The sequence below is a fragment of the Lactuca serriola genome, chromosome 5 (assembly GCF_051521515.1).
Source record: "Lactuca serriola cultivar US96UC23 chromosome 5, Lser_US96UC23_V15, whole genome shotgun sequence".
Taxonomy (NCBI): Eukaryota; Viridiplantae; Streptophyta; class Magnoliopsida; order Asterales; family Asteraceae; genus Lactuca; species Lactuca serriola.
Genome location: NC_136412.1, coordinates 286670299 through 286696480, shown reverse-complemented (window position 1 = coordinate 286696480; position 26182 = coordinate 286670299). Strand labels below are relative to the sequence as shown.

The window sequence follows — 26182 nt, the reverse complement described above, 5'->3', positions numbered from 1 at the left end:
AAGAAAGTCATATCTAAGTTTTAGTGCGAAGTCTTAACCATTTAAGAGCTGACTGAGAAAGTTGGCCAAACTAGTCGAGTACGTTGGGCATACAAGCTGGTACGCACAGCGTACAAGCCCTAAAGCGAGTACGCTTAGCGTACAGGCTGAGTACACCCCGCATACTCAACAGTGGGTTGCGGTGTTATAGGCTTCTCGATATTGGGCAATTGTTGTCTCTGACCTTGTTGGGCTATCAGAATTCTATTGTTGGGTTGTTGGTATTTTATTAGACTTTTGGTTGAAAGCCTATGAAAGAGATTTGGACCCAATTTGAAAAATTGGGCCATAATTGGGCTTGAAATGATTATTTTGGAATTTATGCTTTTGGACAAACTGGATTGGGCCTAGGCTTTAGGTCGTGTTGGGTAAAGGGGTAAAAAGGTCTTTTACCCTAGTCTAGATTTTTAGTGTGAGTTGAGATCCAATTATTAATTGGATAATGTTTTGTGATTATAACACGGGGTTTTTTAGCGAGCCAACAGCCAGAGATTTATCTGTGAGATTCAGCAGTGCGATGTGAGTTTCCTCACCATGTTTAACAGGTCTAAGGCACCAATGTCGACCCATGATTAGCGATGCTATGATACTAGATATCTGTGTGACTCTTGTATGTGTATGTGTTTATATGATTTGTATGTTAGGTGGGGGCCGTTATGCAAGTGTGGGTGGGGCCTGATACACTCATTGGACAGATCCTGTTATACTCAGTGGGCAGGGCCCGATATATGAGTTTGGGCGGGGCCCATTATACGCAGTGGGCGGGGCCCGTTATACGATTGTGGGCGATGTGTTCGACGGGGACGTCGAAACCTATAAAGGAGGATGAAGGCGGGCAGGTTAGTTGCACCTGATCTCACATCAGTTGGGAAGGAGAACTAAGTATTCCTTAAATAGGTGTGGATACCTTCTCTATCACAATGTGTTTTAAAGTCAGCAGATCCCATAAGAACTTTGCAGTTAAGCGTACCCGAACGAGAGCAATTTAAGGATGGGTGACCCACGCCCAACACATTTTAAAGTCGTGAGGACAGCATATCTCATAAGAACTCTGCAGTTAAGCGTACCCGAGCGAGAGCAATTCAGGGATGGGTGACCCCTGGAAAGTTTGTGTCGGGAGCTCAGAGCGGACAATATTGTGATACGTGGCAGAAGGGGACGTTACAAATTCAACAATAAATAACACATAAGGGTAAAATGGTTATTTTTTACCATTCTGCACTGCAATTCAGAGATTCCAACCAAACAGCATTTAAAAATTTGAATCTTAAAAATACAGACCCTCTTAGAAATTCAAACCTCTTAATATTCAAATCTTAAAAATTCAGATCCTGCCAAACATCCCTCACTCCTCAGTATGCTTTGATATATATTTAAAATAAAGCATAGAAACCAACATATGAATTTTGAGTTGATTTCTTGAATCAACATAACATAAAACTGTTTCAAATATGTTGCAATGTCATAGTCTACATCAGCAACGCATCTGGCAATGTCACTCACAACACAACACAACACGTAACAAAGATGAAAGATAACTTTTTAAACCTATTAAAAAATTGCTGACAATCAAACACTACCTCGAAAAATAGAGTTGACAAACCTTCAGCCTTTTCACAAGATACAGTAATTATCATAACCAAAATCAATAGCTACACATCAGTCTCATTATAAAAACAGAAGTAATTTCTTAGTAGAAGACTCCTTGTATAAGAAGCAATAAGACTACACATATGTTGAATTTGAACCAGCATATACAAATGTTAAACAAAGCAGAACTTGTTTGCATCAAGAAAATCAAATGGAAACATAAGGGCACCAGAGAAAGTAAGTGTAATGTACTAAAAATTGATACTTGACATAAACCTAATTCAGAAACATGGATAGTATCATACCTGACATCTCTCAATTCCAATTTTGTCCTCCACCATCCACTATCTCACACTTAACAGGGGCTACCCAAACAAGACTATCAACATACTCCACGATTTTACCTGCTTCATATTCTGGAAATGAAAAATCATTCTTCAAAATTTGAGCCTCTTCTGTAACTGGATCATACAAAACAAGACGATAATACTGATCTTGAATAAGAAACTTGTTGGCTGATGTGAATCCAAATGGATACGTATCACCAATAAACTGTGAAAAAACATGGTGTTTGACCCATGATTCAGCCACCCCATACTCCTTCATAACCCACACCACACATCCAACATCCTCATCCTCATCCCGTGACATCACACAAAGCTTTCCCCCCAAAACTCCTAAAGCATCCAATCGGCCACATTTAAAAGCTACTATAGAATCTGGAAAAGGTATCTCATGGAATGTCTCTGAACCCAAATCAAACACCAATATCATTTTTGAAACCTTCTCCTCACCAAAATGACCAAGCCAATGAAGATGTCCATCATGTCCATCCACACAAACGACTTCATTCTCGTCAATCCATGTGATGTGTGATGGAACCCTTTCAGTAATGAACTTCCAGGAACCCTTTTTCATGCTATAAATCTCAACATCCATCCACCATATAACGCTGGATCCGTCAGCAAAGGCTGTAAGCTTCACAACTTTGTAATCATCGGTTTTTGGGTCAAACCCAAACCGGAAAAAGATTTTGATTGAATCATATTCATCAGAGGGCATAGAATATGGCGGAAGATCTAACAAAGTGGAGAGAGAAGGGTTCCAAATCTGAATGGCTGTATCACTGTAAGAAGAGCATATTAAGCCATCGACAGAATCAATAACTTGGATGCTTGTATGTGGAGATTCGGGGTTAGGTGGAAGTTTGATGAAACTAATGAGTTGGGGATTGGGGTTGACCGTGAGTTTGAACCCATAATAATGGTCATCAGAGAAGTGAAAGAGAGTTTTATCTTTGTTATAGATGGAATGATGGAGTTGGGTTTTTACAAAGGAGGATTTAGATAATAGGGAATTCCAAGATTTAGAGACCGATCTCATTTGAGCAAGCTGTTTGGCCAATAAGCGAATGAATATGTTTGATAAAAGCTCTTCCGGAAGGTTCTCAATAGTTGTTGGTTGTCGTGGTGAACCCATCATTGTTGCATTTTTGTTAATAAACTTTGAATCTTGTCTCAATGCTTTGTTGGCATCAGCAAGCTCAGTAGGTGAAGCAATCTGTTTCTCAAAAAGCTCAAGAACATAACCACATATATATTGCACTTAAAAATGTAATCATGGATTGATGATCAAAAGGAACAACAAAACCACCAAAAGAGGTGCATGAAAATACCACTCACTCTTGGAATTGCAATAGCCGCAAGGAAGTTATCAGAAGGTGACTCCTCAATGGTTCTTGAATGCAACAATGCTATCAAGTACAGGGTTTCAGACCTGTAGCAGCAGCATATATATAACAAATAAGTAGTGACAAAATAATATATTCCAAATAATGAAGCTCTTTGAACTTGTCAAAGACTATTTTACCTAAAAATCAAGTTTTGAGGTAAAATTAACACACGCCTCAAGTTCAAACAAGCAGTATGAAGTAAAGATTAAAAACAAAAAGCCACCACCTAGAGAGTAAATAATAACAGTGTACAACTGTATAAAAAGAAAGACGGACCTTGTAAAGGTCATCTGTTTTAACATTTGTTCAAGCTCTGACTTCCCAATGATTAAAGAAATCCTAGCAAAATTACTGCCTTGATAAGTGCTAAATTCTGATACTCCACTTGAGTTCTGCAGTCAAGAAATCATTGAGACAAGTACACATTATTATTGATCTAGTAAAGAAAAGAAATACTAAAAACAACAATTTGAAAAGTCCTTTCATCTACTTTATAACAGTTAACAGACAAGATTTTTTAAATAAGTTGTTGCCATCAACATTACAGCCAGGTTCTTAGCCACATATTAAATTAGATGAATTTAAGAGATAAATGTGAAGAGAGTGGATGTGTGAACTCCACCATTACTCATCATTTTATGTCCAATATCAATGATATAATGGATTGTTTGTTAGTGACTTCAGGCAAAGGGCAACCGAGTTCAAGTGTTCAACTCATAAGAGGTTGTTGAACTCCACCATTATTTATCCCTATATGAGAAATTACATTGATAAAAACACTTGCAGCTCCCAAGATATAATAAACTATATTTGTTCATAAGTTCAAATAAAGGGCATCCTAGTTCAAGTCATAAGAGGATGCTGCTCAGTGTTAGAAGCAATATATAGCATTAAGGATTACACCAACAAAACAAGTCATGAAGAAATATCATAAAACCCTACAAAAAAAAGTATTATTATTTTCCCTTTTAAATAAAACTAGCATAATTCGAGAAAGAAGTTGATGTAAATATCAAATGTGAAAACCAAAGGAAGTTTGGAAACTAACGAAAAAGCAAAAATTAGAAATGCTATTACCATAATTATTGACATCATTATACCACATTCTAATATGTGAATTGTGAAGCACACAAATCAAATGATTCAACACACACAGAGGAAGCACACACCCTAATCACCTATGTTAGAAATCAACAACTTACATTTTGTCCTGCCTCCTGAGAAACATTCTGGGGTCCTTCATCAATCTCTGGTTACAAAAGAGCTTTTGTAAGAAACATGTACATCATAAGCTGAGATTCAAATGAAGTAATACAAAGGCTATTTATCATAAATATCCTAAGTTCCAGACAGACAAATACAAACATTTATAACAAGATTGACACATTGCCAATATCACTTATTACAAGAAAAAAAAATGATTTAAAGATGCAGATATACGAAAGACAATTGGATGCTTAGATTCATAACCTAGTATGACGGTTGACACCACATGACAACTATGATTATGTTTCAAACAGTTTATTTCTTTTGATAATTACTCGCAACTTTTCTAGTTTTTGGCAATAAACTCATAAAAGCATCATGTGGTAAAATAAAATCCTTCCTACAGCCAAAGAAAAAACCTTATCAACTGAAAAAAAATGCAGCAATCATTCATCAAAACAAAGAAAAATCTAATACAAAGCAACACCAATTCTTATACCCTAGGAATGGATAGCCATAAGAAACAGTCTCAACCAAGGCAGTCATGCACAACTCAATGTCGAGTAGAAAACAACTTAGATGCTGTCTAAACTTCTTTTAAACACCTCCAAACCATTTCCTAAGGTCTTAATAATACTTTAACACCTTAACATCATCTCAAAACCATCAAAACACGTTAATTACACCTTGATCCATGAATCTAGTGTGATGGTTTAATGTTTTAAACTCTCAAAAACCTGATTATGATCAATAAACATTAGTCGAACCTCAAAATGAGTTTTAATCATCAATCTCTCTTTATATCATCAACATTAGTGATTTCAGTGTACAAGTTGAGTGACATTTATGACAATTTCCAGAGTTTGTAAACTATTTGAATTAAAAAATCATGTCACAAATTCCATTCAACCTCCATTAAAGCTATCAAGCACAATGACAACTTCAAGTAGATCATAAGGTGTCAAAATCTAATCATGATGGATTATCTAAATGAAATTAAGTTAGAAAACTTTAAACAAAGTTTATTCCATCATTAATTTCATGAAATTAATCTCCATTTAGAATCCTCCATAACTAGGGTTCCAACGCTTCAAAACGCATTCAAACTCCAATTCAAGAAAAACAAAGGTGATTTAAATATAGATCGAAAGATAGATGGTGAAAATGTAACTAGAAACTTACTTAGAACGCTCTAATCACTAACATTTCGGATTTGAAGAGGATCTGAAAACCTTAAGTCGAAAATAGAGAAGAAATAGTGAAATCGTACCTTCCAACCTTAATGAAGAGTTCATAGCTTCAAGTCCGCACGTAATCTTCAATCTCCTCCTAGCTCCAAAATCGCCATTCTCTTCTCCCGTGGTTTCTCTAAAAACGATTTCGGTTCAAATGGGAGAGAATGCTTTCTTCTAACTTTTATAAGCTTGGGCGAAATAAACCCCTCAAGTCTTGTTTGTTTTATTTTGACACCCCACTAAGTCAACTAAAGATCAAGGTTAATTTCGTTAGCTTGACATTTTTAGTCCTTCACAACATGTTACTAGATTTTGAGTTTTTAACTAATAAATATAATATATTATTATCATTTTCATTTTATTAAATTATATATTATATGGTTAATAGTTATTTTTATATAAACAATATTTTAACTTATCACTAAAATGAGAACATGTATGTGATTATTTATTTAAAATCCTGATTAGTTTATTGTGGTTTAGTATTGCTAATAATCATTTTTACTTTTTGATGGAACAAAACGAAAAACATTTATTGTCTTAAACAAATTGTTTTTTATAATTTCGTTCATTCTAACTTATTTGAATTTATTTATTATATATAAAAATAATTTACTTGAATACAATTATTTTAACCTTAATAGGAAAATATGTATCACAGCAGTATAATTTATTTTCTTTATTGTTGAAGTGCAAACAACTCCTTTTCTCAATTAATAACTTATTAAATAATAGAGTGGGGCAGAAGACCAAGAGAATTTGATCGTTGTTGTGAGCGGAATGATGGAGGTAGGATTTCACAAAGGAGGAATAAGAATATGAGATAAAATGGCATTCTAACATTTGGAAACGGATCTCATTTAAGCAAGTTATAGGCCAATAAGCAAATGAATATGTTTAATAAAATCTAGTATGGGAGGTTCTCCAGGGTCGTTGGTTCTTGTCTCGGTGCTTGGCCAAATGGTTCTACGTTTGAATGTCTTCTCAAGCTTAATACATGAAGCAATCTCTTGTTCAAGAACCTGAAAAGATTATAGTAAGATAATCCACTTAAAAATCACCATGGATGGATTGTTGAGTAACAAGTAACATGTGACAATTGTGAGATTCCCGTCATCGACCGTCATTAGAGATTAGCATCGACAAATGATAATAATAGAGCTTTTCATATAATATCGTCAAAAATTAGTGACCGGAAAGTTACACCACTTTTAATAATGGCCAGTGTACTTGGAAAATACACAACAAAATGGTCCCAAGGATATAAACTTTATGAAAATCTAACTCCGATTGGAGGAGTTATGATTTTATAAAAAGTAAAAATCAATCGTGTTAATAACGTCATTAACGTCAAAATGGTATAAAGAAATCGGTTGAGTTTTGGCTAACATCACTAAAAGGAAAATCGTAGTACTCCGAGAGATATGGACTTTAAAAGGGAAAATGTCAAAAACGAAGTTCATATGAAGAATATACGATTTTTAGAAAAATATAAAATACGGGTTAAAAATAAAAGTTCAAATTTGACAATGCAACCTTAAGGAAAGTTGTAGTACTAGTAGAGAGCGACACAAATATATAAAGAGGGTAAGAAACAAGATTCATATAAGGAAGATATGAATTTTTATAAAAGATTTAGAGGTGTGCGCCATGCTCGACGTGCACGTCTGACACCCAGATTCATCGAGATTGGAGAGACGTGGACCATCAGAAGTGTGACACGTGGTAAACCTCGGAGGGAGCCACGAGTCGAGTGCACGGCATACATGAAGTGCGCCGCGCACACAAGCACTATAAATAAATATGCTCATTTTTTGATTTCTTCACACCGAAAACTCTTTCTCTCTATCTCTCAAGCTATTTCGAAAGTCCTCCCAATGGTGCGAAGCTTCGGGTGTTGTAGCATGGATGCTTCAAATTACGTTACTAGAGTGAGTTCACGACCCCATTTTACTATTTTAAAAGTTTTATCGGGGGGGGGGGGGGGGGGGGGGGGAGGATACATGCTTATCAAAATATATTTATATCTATAAATATTAATTGTTATATAAAGCATGAAACCTTAGGATAATGTAGCTATAGATAATATACCTAGTTGTAAGCTATGATATTATGCTTAAGAGTTATGATGTCCGATAATTTAGGAAGATGTAACACCCGTTGTCATGTATTTCTCATTCCAGTCCTTTATGTTTTAAAATTGTTGCAAATGAGGTCCTTACACTGGACGTGAAAGGATATATGTCGGGCGTAAGTTAGCAGACTTGTGGCGGGTCAAAAGTAGACTACGTTGGGCATGCATCTGAGTACGTCGGGTGTACTCGTGCATTCCCTAAAACCTAATATTTTGGGTTGTGACCCCTATTTAAACATCATAATCCTTCTTGGACATTCTCATTACCAACCTCCATCCCTCGAAACCCTAGCCCTTGTGAGTGAGATTTGAAGCTTGAGAGTGATCCTTGAGTGTTCTTGCTTTTAAATGAGGGTCATTCAAGAAGTGGTGGTGCATTCATGCCTTTGGATCCAGAATCTACATCTCTTTATACCTTTTAAGGTAAAAAGTTCAACTTGGATTTGAGTTCATTTTGTCCTACAACCTTGATCTTTGTGAGTATGGAATACTCTAAATCATATGAGCTGCCATTAAAGACGTTTTAGGGTGCTTAGAGTCATAAAAATGTTAGCTTGGTCCTTTCCTTTCTTCCATGCATAAGTTATGGAGATTTTGATGAAAGTAAAATGTTAGGATTTTGGGATTAAGCTCTCTTTAGCCACGAAAAGGCAAAAAGTCAAAGACTTTATGGATTAGGATTTTTTTCAGGTTCAAATCTGAAGTTGGAGTAAGTGACTTAATGATTAAGACCTTAAAAATGAAATTGTGGGATTAGCCGCATACGCCGAGCGTACTCCTGGCTACGCCCGGTGTAGCCAGTTGCGAGCCTGTTCCTTCCCAGCCATGTACTCTAAGCCCAAAATAGAGTTGTGTACGCCGCGCATACGGCCATGGGTTGACCTTCTTTGACTTTTGGGATAATTGTGTCTTTAAAGGAACTAGACAACTAGTGAGGGTTTTAGTCTTGGAAGGGAAAAAATGGTCTTTTGACCTAAATATGTATTAGACCTAGCTTGGGATTAATGGAGTATGGAAAATTACCTTAATTATTAATTAGGGTTAATTGGTATAATTATTAGGCGGAGTCTAGTTCCGACAGTTCAGGTGTGAGTTCTATCAGTCATTTGTGCAAGGTGAGTCACCTTACTATTCCTACCTGTCTTGTAGAATAAAACTATATATGTGATGACCAACTGGATCTATATGTTATTACTGTGATATGTATTATTGCATGTGTTGAGACTTCGGGTAGTCTCTAAGGTTGCTAATAACCCACAGGACGTGTTGTTTTTCCACTGAGACTTCGGGAATTCCCTAGGGTTCTTGATAACCCATAACTATTTATTTTGTGTTGTGTTGTATGTGGTATTTTGGAGAACTCAATAAGCTTTGTGCTTACAGTTGTTGATTGAATGTTTTTTAGGTACTTTTGAGGATCGCGAGAAAATGAAGGCTTGATTGTACACATTCGCCTGCGGTTTATGATTCCGAATATTTTGGGACACTCTGATGTTTTGATGATGATTTGCATCTCAGGTGGTGCCAAGCGGTATGACGCCTTGGCAATCGGGGCCGCACCTGGTACAAGGTCAATCCTGAACTCGACCTGCCTCTCAAGAGGCACACCAGGTAACTCCTCTAGGAATACATCAGCAAACTCACTGACCACTAGAACCTCTAAGACTAAAATTCGATCCCTAACTCGAGTGTCGACCACATAAGCCAAATAACTTGCACACACGTCCTGAATATACTGATGAGCCTTGGTTGTCGAACAAAACCTTGAACCAACCCTGGTGCCCTCTCCATAAATAGCCAGTTCTCCCCCACTTGGGGTTCGAACTACCACTCGTTGGCACTCACAATCAATCATGGCACCAAACCTGCTCATCCAGTCCATACCCACTATCACGCATACATCCCAATGGGAATAGGGATCAGATCAATCAGATAAGGTGCCGCGAACATCTCTAGCACACATCCCTGAAATATCGCAGATGCAAAAACCTCATGTTCGTTGGCGATAGAAACCCGCAACGAACACTCTAACTCCCCAATAGGCATATCAAACTCCCTACTAAATGATTGAGATACAAAAGACCGACTCGCACCCAAGTCAAACAACACAAAAGCAGGCAAAGAATTCATTAGGAACGCACCTATCAGGGGCATACATTATGTTTTATGTTATGCTTATATATATATATATATATATATATATATATATATATATATATATATAACCATAACATAAAACATAATCAACAAGATAATAAACAGAAACATACCAGTAATGACATCTGGCGCCACCCTGGCCTCCTCTGTAGTGAGCTGGAGGGCACGACCTTGAGTAGGGGTGTAAGTGAGCCGAGCTACTCGTGAGCTACTCGGGATCGACTCGTTAAAAGCTCGACTCGAGATCGAATTAAACGAGTCTGAGCCGAGCTCGAGCCTAAATACGCGGCTTGTTTGTTAAACGAGCTCGATCCGAGCTTCGATTCATGGGCTCGCGAGCCTAAACGAGCCTATATATATATATATATATATATATATATATATATATACACATACATACATACATACATACATACATACATACATAAACACACACACACACATATATATATACACACACATAGAGGCTCGTTTAGGCTCGATTAGGCTCGCGAGCCCACTAAATTGTTAACGAGCCGAGCTCGAGCTTCATTTTAAGGCTCGAATCGAGCTCGAGCTCGGGCTCGGCTCGGCTCGTTTACACCCGTAAGCTTGAGCCCTCGGGGGCTCCGCCCTACCTTGGTGTCCATCTATAATTCTCAGGGTAGCAGTAGTTGGCGCTTGCACAGGCCTGGCAGTAAGCAAAGGACAGTTGACCTTTATATGGCCAATCTGATCACAGTGGTAACAAATCTTGACACTCAGGGGACCGGGGGGTGGGGAATCTACTGACGACAATCCCTAGCAATGTGGCACCAAGATCGACACACACCATCATGAACCTTGTCGGGCTTCCCATAAGTGTGGCCCCTCTGGCTCCCCATCCTCGAATCAGCAGCCTTAAATCGCTTCGCTGTAGGCTGAGACTACATTGGTGCCTGTATTTGCTCCTTCGTCTGGAGCTCTGTCTGTGACATCCCCAATTTCACGGCCAGAAAAGACCGATTTGTTTATGCTTTGTTTTATAAAATCAGAGTAATCCTTTGATTAAAAGAGTTGCGGAATTTGTTCCCAAAACAAAATATGATAAGAATTTATCAAAGCATTTCTTTAAAGAAATGTATTTTCATTAAATAACAAAATATCGGGATGTCATGTTCCGATACAGACCAAAAACATAAACAATATAAAATAGACCTTACAACAGTTATTTATAACTACTGATCTATAATCCAAAATCTCTTGTCAAGTCCAACAACTTATACCCTCGTGTCATTAACTGTAATGCAAAGAAAACTGAGTGGGTCAGGCTTGGGAGCCTGGAGCATATAGGGTTTTCAACCCACAATAATACATTTATTATATTCAATTATCAAACAATCAACCAAAATACCCATCCCCATATCTCCTTTATTTTCTCAAGGGTTTACCCTAAGAATCCACTATCCTTCATTCATTCATTTCTAAGGATTTACCTAAGGAATTGACACGAAATCCATTGCTGGCAAAGTTTATCTATCAGATACTAAATCCATAGCTATCAGGCGCTAACTCCATAGTCACCAAGGTTTACTCAACAAGCGCTAACTCCATAGTCACCATGGTTTATACAATAGGTGCTAACTCCATAGTCACCAAGGTTCATACAATAGGCGCTAACTCTATAGTCACTAGGGTTTATATAATAGGCGCTAACTCCATAGTCACCAGGGTTTATACAATAGGCGCTAACTCCATAGTCACCAAGGTTCATACAATAGGCTCTAACTCCATAGTCACCAAGGTTCATACAATAGGTGCTAACTCCATAGTCACCAGGGTTTATACAATTGGCGCTAACTCCATAGTCACCAAGGTTCATACAATAGGCGCTAACTCCATAGTCACCAGGGTTTATACAATATGCGCTAACTCCATAGTCACCAGGGTTTATACAATAGGCACTAATTCACATCGTCACCAAGGTTTACTCGATAGGCATGAAGTCGCTGTTGGATTAGTGTCTAAGGCTGTAACTATGTTTGGTAAGTACTTGACCCGGTTATGCATGGTCCTTTTGGGTTGCCTTCACCATAGCAACTTGACAGGATGATTTGTTAAGAGAGAAGAGATATTATTGTTAATATATTATGAGAATAATATATTAAAGGAATAATATTGTTATTTGATTAATATAAGTTATATATTAATTAAGAATTAATTTGGTAACTTAAAGAGGTTAATTGAATAAAGGGGCATAAACTGTCAAATGTGTGATAGTTGTGTTTTGGGCTATGTATCCTTATGGGTAATGGGGTGGACGAAATTTAGGGTTAGGGAACCTTAAATTCGTCCAAGCCTAGAATCTAGAAGGATCTTGGATTGCTTAGGGCCTAAGTTATTCAATTAGGGTTAAAGGTGAAACCTTAGTATCCCATAGTATAAATAGATCCCTAGGGTGAGGGAAATCGGCACTCATGCAAAGCAAGGAACCCTAGGGCCGATTTCTCACCCTCTCTCCTCTCTCTCAATATCATCCTCTTGCTAGTTGGTGTTTGTAAGCCATTAGAGGAGTGACAATTGTGACTCTAAGCTCTAAGGAGAAGAAGTATCAAGCAAGTAATCTAAGGTATTGTTCTAGATCCAATTACATATGATTTGATTCAATTGTTTACATTAGATCTAGTATTGTAAGTCTTGGATTCAATGCATGTTCAATTAGAGAAACCTAGATCCAAGCATTAGGGTTTGCATGTGCCCATAGGAAAGTTCTTATGGCTCAAACCCATCAGTGGTATCAGAGCCTTGATTGATTTCTATTGAATTGATGCATTGGTTAATTGCTTGTTGCTTGTAAAATTCGAATTTTTGTCTTCTGCCTGATGAACTCGGCGAGTTCCACTGTGGACTCGGCGAGTAGCTCCAACTCAGCGAGTCCATAGTGGGTACTCGGCGAGTTTGAGCGTCAGAAAGAGGGAGTTTCAGGATTTCTTGCTGTTTTACTTGGGGAAACTTGCCTTAACTGTTTTGGGTCATTAAAATCCGATTTTAACCATATAAATGAGTATATTCTTGACCAATCAAAAGATAATTACCAATTAGTTGAATAATAATTTCCTTGTGTGATAATAATTGATTATTTGAATTGAATTGGTTAATTATTTTGTAAGTAATATTGAATAAGATAAAATGAGATAATTGTTGATTTACATTATTTGCCTTTTGATCATTATGTTTTGAAAAAGTTTAAAACTTGTCCTCAAGTTTTGAAATTTAAGTTTTGTGATTAAAAGTTTAATTTGAATAATTTAAATTTCAAACCCTAGAATTTTACAAGTTTAAAATTCAACCCTATACTATTATATGATTACAAGCTTAATGTAACATCGTGAATTTTCAAAATAATTTTTCATTTTTAAAACATTCATTCATTCATAAATCTGTTCCATACAATCATAGATCTGGCCTCCCTAAGCATGATAATCACGTAAAGTTCGGACCTTGACACACATATAATATAGAAATGGTCCAAAATGGTGATTTAGCCCCAAAAATGACATTCTAAGCTCATGACTTCCAAAATGGCTCATAAAGCTCCAAGGGTTTAGGTCTCTGGACCTCTTTGAGTCCAGATCCAAAGCACAAACTCGAAAAGGGGACTAAATACTCTACATACTCTTCTTATAAAGGGTTTAAAAACCCTAACTCTATGATTCAAAGGTCAAAACTGGAGAAGGTCCAAAGGTGTAACGACCGAAAAATACAACCAATTTTAAATTTTTCAAAAACAACTCGATTCCATTAAATCATTACGAAAAGGTTTTCAATACAAAGCATTTAGCGTATTCCCAGAATCACATTACTACAAAATCATGAGGAGCGGTACGATCACGCCTTCGCCTTGCCACGGTCTCCTGAAGAACCTGAAAAACATAAAACCACAACTGTAAGCCCGAAAGCTTAGTGAGATATCCCCAAAATACCAACCACTTATACCATACACGCATAACATGCCACAACATATCTGATCACAGAACAGCCATGCACTTCGGGTCTACTGTGTGACTGGTCCGCCGCACCGGCCTACAGTCCACCTGGTCCACCCTCTGAGTCTACCATAAATCTCGAGTCTACAGTGTAATTGGTCCGCCCGCACCGGGCCTTCAATCCACCTGGTCCACTCTCCGAATCTAACCACATACATCGAGTCTGCAGTGTGATTGGTCCGCCCGCACCGGGCCTTCAATCCACCTGGTCCACTCTCCGAGTCTACAGTATGACTGGTCCGCCCGCACCGAGCCTTCAGTCGGCCTGGTCCACTCTCCGAGCCTCGGCAAATCTGGTCCGCCCTCTTGGGGCCTACAGCCTATCCGGACCGCTCGCTGGGCCTTTAGAACAACCGGTCTGTCCTGGGTATCTTGGCCTACAGCACAAAGCAGGACCCGCCTCACCCCAACTCCAGTCCAAACAACCATGTGCACATATACATACAATCATATAGAAATTCACAGTCAACAAGCAGATCAAACAGATCACATAACATATCATCATCCTAACTAGGATACTGACCTAACAGGTCACTAGCATAGCATCTCCCTATCTCTTAAGATACCGATCTCAATCAAGTCTCTAACATATACCATCCTAGCTCTCAGGATGCAAACATATCAAAGCAGTAACATAACAACAACTACCCGGATCTCAATCCGATAAGGGCCGGCCTTGGTGCCTTAGACCCGGTTGATATAGTGAGGATAACTCACCTCGAAACTGCCGACTGAAAGGATAAGATCCCGCTGCTCCAAACTCCGACACGAACTCCTCCACTGAACACCAAAACACTCAACTCAATAAATACCCTTAATTACCAAAATACCCCCCGGAAGACAATTGGTCAACCCTTGGACAAGGTCAAAGTCAACCCCTGACTGACTCTACTCGCCGAGTCAACCCGATGACTCGCCGAGTCCCCAAGCTCAGGACTTCCCTCAATCCGCGACCTAACTCGCCGATTTCCAGGCCATCTTCATCCAACTCGCCGAGTTGTTCTTCCAACTCGTCGAGTTCCAGCTCATCTTCAAGCAACTCGTCGAGTCCACCCATGTGACTCGCCGAGTACCACCGGTCTGAATCCATACAGAAGCACTCCAGGCCATGCAATTGATCCAAAACATAGATCTAGCCTCCTACAACCCATCCATCACGTAAAGTGGCAAACTTTACGTGAATCCAAAGATATCTAGGCCTTTAACACTTTAGGGCTAGGGTTTGGGACATGATAGCTTCACTACACACTCAAACACAGGGACTTTCAGGCATTCCAACCCTTCTCCATTCCAGATCTGAGGTAGCAACCTCAGATCTAACCTCTAAACTCCAAAACACCAAAAGATAAGTTCCCCACAACCCCCATAATGATGAATCCATAAGAATAACAGCCCAAGGACGAGATATTACCTCAAAAGAACGCCCCAACTGCAATGGAACTCGAATCCAAACAAAGCCCCTTGCTCCAAGCCTCCTACCCTTCAAGATTTCCTCAACAATTGCTTCTCCAAGCTTCCCAATGCAATATGACCACTCACACACGAAGGCTAAGGGTTTCTGGACTTGAGGATGAGTAAAGAGGCTGGGGGAATGAATGTTATGTTCTTTATATAGGGCTCAACCCCGAGAATTAGGGTTTTCCCCACTCAGTGCCTACTCGCCGAGTCCACCTTACCGACTCGCCGAGTCGGCCACTTAACACGCGACCAAGTCGCGACTCTACTCGCCGAGTCCACCCATGGACTCGCCGAGTTCCCCTTCTAATTTTACTCTTTAGCCCTTCAACTATACTCTTTGCTATTCCGGGATGTTACAGAAGGAATACCTTAATATGAAGCCTTTGATCCCTGAAGACACTAGATTTTCACTTCCTTTAGCCTTCTTTTGCCTTGGACACCTTCTCCTTCAAATTTCACCAACAAAAACTCGAGATTGCCTCTCCTTTCCTCACAAACGCTCTAGATCTCTTTAGGGTTTCTCTCTGGGGTTGGTGGTCACAAATGACGGCCATAAGGCCCTTTAAATAGGTCTCAAACCCTGGAAATTAGGGTTTCATTAAACAACGTGAACTCGCCGAGTCCACTCATGAACTCGCCGAGTCCAGCTGTGAACTCGCGTACAATCCGCGACCATACTCGGCGAGTCTAGACGCCAACTCGCCGAGTACCCCCACAAAACCCAAAAATAAAAGAACAAAAATATCATACCTGGGAATCCGGGTGTTACACTTAATATATATACGTATGAGTAAAACTAGGTTAGTCTTACCGTTAGTAGGCCTCATTCACGAAGTCGGTCTATAAGGTGGGTATAAGGATGCTGCCTATAAAATGACGCTTAATGGGTGTACACTCACACCCACCGCTTGCTTGATCGGTGGAGGGTCGTTACCCGAACGGGTAGGATAGGGCAACTCTCTCTCCTCATTAATAAGTATAATGAATATATAAAGTAACTAAACTTTTTATAAAATTCCCAATCTTAGTTACTTTAGGAAAAGTGGATTGACGCAATCCCATGAAATTACACTTTGCACCCTCGTTTAGATGTTAGTGGAGCGTGTGTGGTTAACCGGCATACTAATTGGTTCTAAGCAAAGGTGGCGAAGGGTGATTCATTGTTTGTTATAGTTCGATGGAGCGTGTATGGTTTACCGGCACATCGAATAGGTGATTGTAACAATGAAGGCACCATGTAGATTTGCATGGTTATTCACACCCGCTTTGTGATCCTCAGTATCCCAGTCACAAACTAGAGGGGCATATCGAGATTTAAACATGCCATTGAAAAGTTCAATGAATCTCAAAATCTAGGAATTCTCAATACATTTAAGACTTAAAGCTTATGTTTTTCATGGTGAAGAATTAGTGAATCGTCATTCACTTACCTCCAAATTATTTTCATATTGGATTACGGTATCCCTTTTCTAATATGTATATAATGTTGTTGGGTCCTAGCCCTAATTTTCATTTTCGGTGTTTAATTAGGGATCCAATTCTAATCAAACTTTGTCCTTTCTATTTGTAGATGTCGAACACAAACAACGCTGCTGCTAGCTCATTCACGTTACGAGGACAAGGAGTATGTTCTCGATGAGAAGCTCGAGAAGATCAATCCAGAAACTGCCACTCCCGAAGAAATGGTTGTGTTTGAAACACATGAGCGTGATGCAACGAAAGCCCATTGCATCATGATAGCCAGTATGAACTCCGAATTCCAAGAGTCCTATGAGGACATGTATCCTTATGAGATGCATCTAGACTTGATGGAGCGATACCACCAAAGCGCGATGCAAGAACGCTATGAGATCATAACGAATATGATCACTACTAAAATAGGAAGTGGAGAATCTCTTACCGTGCACTTGCAAAAGATGCAAAGGTATGTCGATCGTCTTCGCAAGTTGAATGTCAACTTTGGGGAAGATTTGGCTATCGACATTGTTCTTCACTCCTTGCCCTCATGCTACAACCAATTTAGGATGACCTACCACGTGAACAAGGAAGAGGTCACCCTAAACAAACTCCAGGGGCTCCTAAGGATTGCTGAGAGAAATCTTAAGGACAAGTCTGTTGCACCATCTCCCAATCCGTCTGCTGCTCCAGTTTTGGCAATTGGGCACGGAAGGGGCAAGAAGAGCAAGGCTTCTTCAAAGAACCACCGCAAGGGAAAGTCCCAAGATGGTTCCTCTTCTAGTGGGACCAAGGTTGATCCTGCTAAACCCAACTCTAACCCAAAGGAGGCAGAGTGCCATCATTGCCACAAAATAGGGCATTGGAAGAGAAGCTGCCCAGAATATCTGCAAGCCATCAAGGATGGAAAGATCAAGCCATCTTTTGCAGGTATATACACAATTAAATCTAGTAATTCATCCCATACTATTTCTTGGGTTCTTGACACAGGATGTGGTTACCACATTTGTTCTAATTTGCAGGGTCTAGGAAGAAGTAGAGATGTGGAGCTCGGAAGAATAAATCTAATCATGGGGAACAGAAGATCGTCACCTGTTACCAAGATTGGAGTGTATTCTTTAGTGCTTAGTAATGGATTGAATTTAGATTTAAATAATTGTTGCTACTCACCAGATATGGCAAGAAACATCATTTCATTTCATGGTTTGTTTAGACAAGGATTTAGATATTCGTTTAATAATATGAATGGTTCTATTTATGCTTATCTAAATGGTGTTTTATACTTTGAAGCAATGCCTTGTAATGGAATTTATGAAACTATTATGGTTGTAGATAACCTAGGAAATGATGTTTTGTGTATGGATTCTTCCAATGGTATGGATAAAGCATCTTTGTGGCATTGTCGTCTCGGACATGTCAACAAGAAGCGCATAGCCCAACTCCAAAAGGATGGAGTGTTGGAGTCATTCGACCTTAGGGAAGATGACACATGTGAATCTTGTTTGCTTGGAAAGATGACTAAGTCACCCTTCACTGACACTTGTGAGAGGGGTGAGGGTTTATTAGATCTCATACATACCGATGTATGTGAGCCCTTTAGATCCACAACAAAGGATGGAAACCGCTTCTATGTGACCTTCACCGATGATTATAGTAGATATGGGTATATTTACTTAATCAAGCACAAGTCTGAAACGTTTGAAAAGTTCAAAGAATTCAAGAATGAAGTGGAGAATCAATTAGGCAGGAAAATCAAGATGCTTCGATCCGATCGAGGATGAGAGTACCTAAGTCTTGAATTCCACGACTATCTCAAGGAATGTGGAATAGTTTCACAATTGACGCCACCTAGGACACCGCAGTTAAATGGTGTGGCAGAAAGGTGCAATCGAACCCTGTTGGACATGGTTCGTTCTATGATGAGTCGTGCTTCACTACCTATCTCATTTTGGGGTTATGCCTTAGAGGTTGCCGCCCATATCCTTAATCGAGTCCCTACATAGAAGGTTGCCAAAACACGTCACGAGATGTGGACGAGGAAAGCGCCCTCGTTGGCACATATCAAGGTTTGGGGTTGTGAAGTTTTCGTAAGACGAGAAACTCATGACAAGCTCAAACCTCGTAGTGAGCGATGTATTTTCATCGGCTACCCGCAGAAATCCTTTGGATATCTCTTCTATAGACCGAATGACAATGTAGTCTTCGTTGCGAGGAGAGGGGTTTTCCGAGAGAGAGAACTCATAAGCCAAGGAGATAGTGGGAGGCAAATCGATCTTGAAGAGATTCAAGAGTCAAGCGATGAAGGAACCTCTACAGCTGGCGCTCAACCCAAGGAGGAAACTTCGGTTGAACCAATTGGCGAGTCATTACCTCATAGACGTTCCGAAAGAGTTAGAGTTCAACCCCAGTTGTATGGTTTTCATATTACTACCGAAGGGGACACGTATATTAGTGATAGTACACTAATAAATCTAGATGAACCTAATTGCTATAAGGAAGCCATGGCAGGCCCAGAGTCTGCAAAATGGAAAGAGGCAATAGACAGCGAGATTCAGTCCATGTATGACAACCAAGTTTGGAATTTGGTTGACAATGTGCCCGGACGTAAGACGGTTGGGTGCAAATGGATCTTCAAGAAGAAGACCGACATGGATGGAAATGTGCACACGTACAAGGCACGATTGGTTGCGAAGGGTTTTACTCAAACTCCCGGAGTTGACTATGATGAGACCTTCTCACCAGTTGCAAATATAAAGTCTATTAGATTGATGCTAGCTATTACCGCATTTCATGATTATGAGATATGGCAAATGGATGTCAAGACCGCTTTCCTTAATGGGAAGTTGGCTGAGGATGTTTACATGGCTCAGCTAGAAGGTTTTGTCGATCCGAAGCATCCAAATAGAGTGTGCAAGCTTAAGAAGTCCATTTATGGACTTAAGCAAGCATCTCGCAGATGGAATCTTTGCTTCGATGAGAAAGTCAAAGAGTTTGGATTTGTACGAAGTGAAGATGAATCATGTGTATATGTCAAGGCCAGTGGGAGTATAGTTAGCTTTCTCATTTTGTATGTCGATGACATACTGCTCATAGGAAACGACGTCCCGACTCTGCAGGAGGTAAAGTCCTGGCTCGGGAAGTGCTTTGCTATGAAGGACCTCGGAGAGGCTTCATATATTTTGGGAATAAGGATAGTGAGAGAACGAAGTAAGAGACTAATAGGACTTAGTCAGAATACTTACTTGGATAAGGTACTAAAACATTTTAGTATGGAAAACTCGAAGAAAGGAGAACTACCGATACAAAGTAATGCCAAGTTGAGTAAGACTCAAAGTCCGAGTATCGAAGCTGAGATAGCTGAGATGAGCCGAGTACCTTACGCTTCCACAGTTGGCTCAATCATGTACGCTATGACTTGTACTTGCCCTGATGTGGCCTTTGCTTTGAGCATGGTCAGTAGATATCAAGGGAATCCTGGTAGAGCGCATTGGGTTGCAGTTAAGAACATCCTTAAGTACCTTCGGAGGACCAAGGAATGGTTTCTAGTCCTCGGAGGAAGTGATGACTTGAGGGTGCGAGGGTATAGTGACGCTAGTTTCCAGACCGACAGGGACAACTACCGTTCGCAGTCGGGATGGGTCTTTACCCTTACTGGAGGAGCAGTAACTTGGAAAAGTTCCAAACAGGAAACTATAGCTGATTTAACATGCGAATCAGAGTACATTGCAGCGAGCGTAGCGTCAAAGGAGGCAATATGGTTGAAGAACTTCATTGGCGATCTTGGAGTTGTGCCTGCCATAAAGGAGCCCATGGAAATTTTCTGTGATAATGAAGGAGCGGTTGCCTTGACCAAGGAACCGAGGGATCATGGTAGATCTCGGCATATCGACAGAAAATATCACTTTATTAGGCATTGAGTAGAAGGACACCTCGTGGTTAAGAGGATATCATCAGAAGATAACCCAGCAGATCCGCTTACGAAGGGACTGAGCAGGGTTAAGCACTTACAACATGCTAGGAGTATTGGGCTGAAGGATGATATTAGTTTAGATTAGATAGTATTAGAAACATGTAATAGATAAATGTAATTGGCATTTGATGATTAAATAAAGGAGTATTATTTATAAGTATTGTTATTGTCTTATTTTAATTGTTTAGCTATTGTTTCACTTTGCATGTTTTGACTTCCAGAATAATTTAGTTTATTAAGAATAATTGAATTATTCAAACTGTCCACAATCGTTCATATGTTGGAAGTAGGTATGAATGAAGATTGTCGTGAATTGGTGTGTAGATTATCTAAATGGTATTAGACATAGCAAAGGTTTGCTGCAACGTTCATGAGTGCTTATGAACAAGTTTTGAGCATTGGAATAAACTCACGCTTGCTGGAATCACTTTGGAGTGATCGCAAGACGATAATATCATATGGTCTTAAAACCTAGATATATGGTTTATTATTTACTAATTGGTTGTACATTGATAATGCGAAACCGCATCAGTAAATTGATGTCATAAAACACATTGTTGTGTATAGTTGGTTAGTCGATAAGTGAATGCATATAAGTCGAAGTTTATCTGTTACTTTTATCCTAAGAGGGTAAAAGCGATATCACGGCCGCTCGATAATTTGATTTGACTTATGTGTCGGGCCCGGTGAGGACTGAATTGATGTGTTCAATTAAGTTATATGTCAAATAAATCCGAGATCGAGAAAATAGTTGTTGGACAATGAGTATCGTCTGCACGATATCAAAACAGAGGACTGTACGATCCTTTATCTAAAGGACAGGTTACTGATATGATCAGAGTTGACAGCGTCTTTGAGAGCTACGATTGCTAATTGGATTGTGTTTGCATTTATAGTTACTAGACTTATCCAAGTGGGAGACTGTTGGATTAGTGTCTAAGGCTGTAACTATATTTGATAAGTACTTGACCCGGTTATGCATGGTCCTTTTGGGTTGCCTTCACCATAGCAACTTGACATGATGATTTGTTAAGAGGGAAGAGATATTATTGTTAATATATTATGAGAATAATATATTAAAGGAATAATATTGTTATTTGATTAATATAAGTTATATATTAATTAAGAATTAATTTGGTAACTTAAAGAGGTTAATTGAATAAAGGGGCATAAACTGTCAAATGTGTGATAGTTGTGTTTTGGGCTATGTATCCTTATGGGTAATGGGGTGGACGAAATTTAGGGTTAGGGAACCTTAAATTCGTCCAAGCCTAGAATCTAGAAGGATCTTGGATTGCTTAGGGCCTAAGTTATTCAATTAGGGTTAAAGGTGAAACCTTAGTATCCCATAGTATAAATAGATCCCTAGGGTGAGGGAAATCGGCACTCATGCAAAGCAAGGAACCCTAGGGCCGATTTCTCACCCTCTCTCCTCTCTCTCAATATCATCCTCTTGCTAGTTGGTGTTTGTAAGCCATTAGAGGAGTGACAATTGTGACTCTAAGCTCTAAGGAAAAGAAGTATCAAGCAAGTAATCTAAGGTATTGTTCTAGATCCAATTACATATGATTTGATTCAATTGTTTACATTAGATCTAGTATTGTAAGTCTTGGATTCAATGCATGTTCAATTAGAGAAACCTAGATCCAAGCATTAGGTTTTGCATGTTCCCATAGGAAAGTTCTTATGGCTCAAACCCATCAGTCGCATCGTCACCAACTATTCCATCTACCCATGTTCTACCTAATATTTTTGTAGATATAAATACAAACACAGTTTAAATCATTTAACACCCGTATAAAAACATCAATTCCAAGCACATCTCAAATAGACAAATAATATATAACACATAGCACGTATTTCATAGCTAATACTTTATATTTATGTGTTAGAAGAAAATAACTATACACTCACTTGATCAGAAGATGATCGGACAACGCTACGGCTTGTAGAAGTAGTATTCTTCGGTGAAACCGGGAGATCTTCACAAAAACCGAGCTTCTCGCGGGCAGAGCTTCGGCTCGGGAATTTCACTTCTCGGGATCTTCGGGGCCTCGGGAATGATACCGGGGCTTCGGAGTATTTCTTGCACGCAAAACGAGGTAAAAACGCGAGAGAAAGGGAAGAAATGAGCAATAGAACTCGGCTGCACTCGTCATCTATTTATAGGGGTTGAAACCCCAAATTACGTTGGGCGTAATCTTTAGTTACGCTGGGCATAACCTGGATAAGGTCGCTGACTCCCCCCCCCCCCCCTTTGGATAATATCGAAATTTATAATTAAATTTAATATATTAATTATTTAATAAACTTCAAAAATTCATATCTTCCTCATAAGAACTCCGTTTTCGACGTTCTTTATATCCACACTTAGGTGAGACTACGCTCTACAACTTTCGTTTAGACTCCGTCGGTTAATTTTGAATTTATTTTTATTATTTATTTGTAGTAGGCCGGGACAAGAAAACTCCGTTATAAATTCATAACTTCTTCATCCGACATCCGTTTCCGTCTGTCATTTTACCGTTGCACTACTATCAACAAGATCTTCGATTCTTGTTTAGATTGTTTCGGCTAAAAACTGCTCGATCTCAAATCGAGTATTCGGGCTGCATATCGCTAAGTCGAAACTTAGAAAAATCATAATTTCCTCATACGAAGTCAGATTTTGACGTTCTTTTTATGCACGCTCACGGTTTAACGAACTCTAAGACTTTCGTTTAGATTGCTAAGGCTAAATATCGCTCTAACGTAAATTCACTTTTTACGTCGCGCTGTGTCGTGTCGGTTCTGTCGCGAAACTTCGACAGGTCATAACTTCTTCGTTATAACTCGGATTTTGGGGTTCTTTATATGTACGGAATCCTTGTAACATATACTACAACTTATTTAAGATTAATCCTTCTAAATAATCCTCCATCAAAAAGTCATTTTTGATGCTTATCGTCTCTAAATTGACTAGCCCTGATCTACGGGCGTTACACTGTCTCAATCTCACGCCGTCTGGCATCCTCCTGCAACTCCAGTAATAAACCATAGCGTTGGGTGGACACAAACTGCCGAATATCCATCTTCAACATGCTCAAGTATGGGGGTCATCTGAGCTTGTTCAGAAGCAACAAACTCAAGGAAAAACATGGCTTTATACGTAAACATCTTGGTGATCTCCGTCAACGACTTCGTCCCCTGCCTCAAATCCAAGTACTCCTGGGCCAACCTCTCCCGATCCACCAACTGAACATATCTGGAACGAAACATCTCAGAGAGCTGCTCCCAAGTCAAAACAGCCCTCTGCTCAGCAGAATATCAACTAGTAACAAGCCTCCACTAATCCTTCACTCTGGACCGCAGCAGGTTCAGAGCGCACTTGACCTTCGGGTCAGCTGGGCAAGAGCAAGTGAAAAAGCACCCCTCAATGTCAGATAGCCACCTCATGGCTATAATCGGATCCTGAACTCCATCAAACTCACGGGTCTTCGTATTATCAAAGTCTCAATACTGAAAGGCCCTCCCATCACCAACCTCCACAGCGGCGACAGCTGTGGTGGTTGCAGCAGCAGCAGTCTCAGCAAGGGCAAAGTATCTGTCATCAAAGAACTCCATCATCATCGTGGTCTTGATATACCCAAACAACTCTGGTATCTGCCCTCGGAAAATGGCTATAACCTCCTCATGGATAATCTCCCTAATACGGTCCTCAGTCACTATTGGCTTATCCTGGCCATCCGCTCCCTATCCTGACCCGGATCCCGCCTCAAATCGTATTGTCATCACCACACTGAAAATAAACCAAGAAGACATCAGATTAAACACTTATCATACCAGGGAACTAACTCCCAAGCGATGCAGGAAGTAGATCGCGATTTAGGCACAGTAAGCCCGGCGTACTGGGAGTTACACCCATCGTATGCTCCCCTAAGACAAAACCCATATTAAGGTCTTAATGCCTTAAGACCCTACAACCAATTTTCAAATCTAAGCTTAATAAGACCCCTAAGGCCATAAAGTTGCAGACTTTATGCCTTTGCATGGCTACAAGAAGCCCAACACTAAAACCTAGCTTACTCAATGTAACACCCAAAGTTTTGAAGGCCAAGAAAAGAAAGAAAACCTTAATGTTAAAGGGCGACTCGGCGAGTCCAAGGAGGAACTCGGCGAGTCCGAGCGGGATCCGGGTCGAGGAGTAAGTGACCGACTCGGTGAGTCGGCCAAGGTGACTCGGCGAGTCTGGTCTGTGCATGGAAAACCCTATAATGGGGGGTGAAAGTGGGTTAGATCTGATCCCACATCGGCTGGGAAGGAGAACTAAGCATTCCTTATAAGGGGTGTGGATACCTTCCCTATAACAACGTGTTTTAAAGCCGTGAGGGTAGCAGATCCCATAAGAACTCTGCAGTTAAGCGTGCTCGGGCGGGAGTAGTACTAGGATGGGTGACCCCTTGGGAAGTCCTCGTGCCGAGTGGCCCAAAGCGGACAATATTGTGATACGTGCCAGAGGGGGATGTTACAGTTGGTATCAGAGCCTTGGTTTGAGGGATTCGGGCATACTCTCGGGTGTGCTTGAACTCAAACTAAGGGGTCGGATAAAAAGTTTCCAAAAAAAATGAAAAGACAGTTTTGTAAAAAGAATTTTTGAGAACGAAAGACAGTTTTAGAAAAGCAAAAAGAATTCAGAAAGAGAAGAATTTTGAAAAGAGAAAAAGGGGTGTGGTGCATGCAATCAGCCGAACTCAAGTAAGTACCTCAAAATACCCATACCAGTTTATGTTATGATTATTAGTTGGTAGAACAGCATGCTAGAATAGGACTAAGGATCTAGGGATGATGCCTTATGTGCCTGTTATTTGTGTTTTTGAGCTGCATGATAGTGCTGATTAGACAGTAGTAGGATAGCATGTTTGGGTTATGCCTGAGTTTATGAGTTTGTGTTGCATGCTAGTTCAGATTCTTGCTATGTGGATATGATTGCTTGAGTATGTTATGGTTAGATTTTCCCTTGTCCGAATGCTGCTTGCTTTGTGCATTGTGGGATTCTAAGTGATGGGAGTTAGCTATTGGGTGGATACGACACGCCACATGTGATCAGGGTTGAATAATCTCAAAGTGTTGGATTTGGTCCTATTGCGCAGCTCTTGTTTGAGTCCAACCGTTGTAGGAACGAGTCTTTTACTTGAAGGATTATCTGAGCCTCGTCACATGTGA

The 26182-nt window shown here is 39.8% G+C and overlaps 1 protein-coding gene across 1 annotated transcript; it reads right to left on the bottom strand.

The window, feature by feature from the left end:
* Positions 1-1744: 1744 nt before the first annotated feature.
* LOC145054565 (F-box protein CPR1-like) lies at positions 1745-5948 on the bottom strand. Its single transcript, XM_079002794.1, has 5 exons — positions 5838-5948; positions 4564-4610; positions 3638-3753; positions 3312-3405; positions 1745-3189 (listed from the first exon to the last, which is right to left on the bottom strand). Exons 1-5 carry the CDS (start codon positions 5860-5862, stop codon positions 1945-1947), a joined length of 1527 nt encoding a protein of 508 aa, XP_078858920.1. The 5' UTR covers positions 5863-5948; the 3' UTR covers positions 1745-1944.
* Positions 5949-26182: the final 20234 nt, after the last annotated feature.

What these genes read in the sequence shown, in the direction of transcription:
- LOC145054565 (XM_079002794.1), bottom strand. Translation starts at nt 5,862, where the DNA reads ATGAACTCTTCATTAAGGTTGGAAG. An exon ending in CTCAGGAGGCAGGACAAAAT is followed by an intron (nt 3,754 to 4,563) that starts GTAAGTTGTTGA and finishes TCTTGACTGCAG; the next exon opens with AACTCAAGTGGAGTATCAGA. An exon ending in AAACAGATGACCTTTACAAG is followed by an intron (nt 3,406 to 3,637) that starts GTCCGTCTTTCT and finishes CTGCTGCTACAG; the next exon opens with GTCTGAAACCCTGTACTTGA.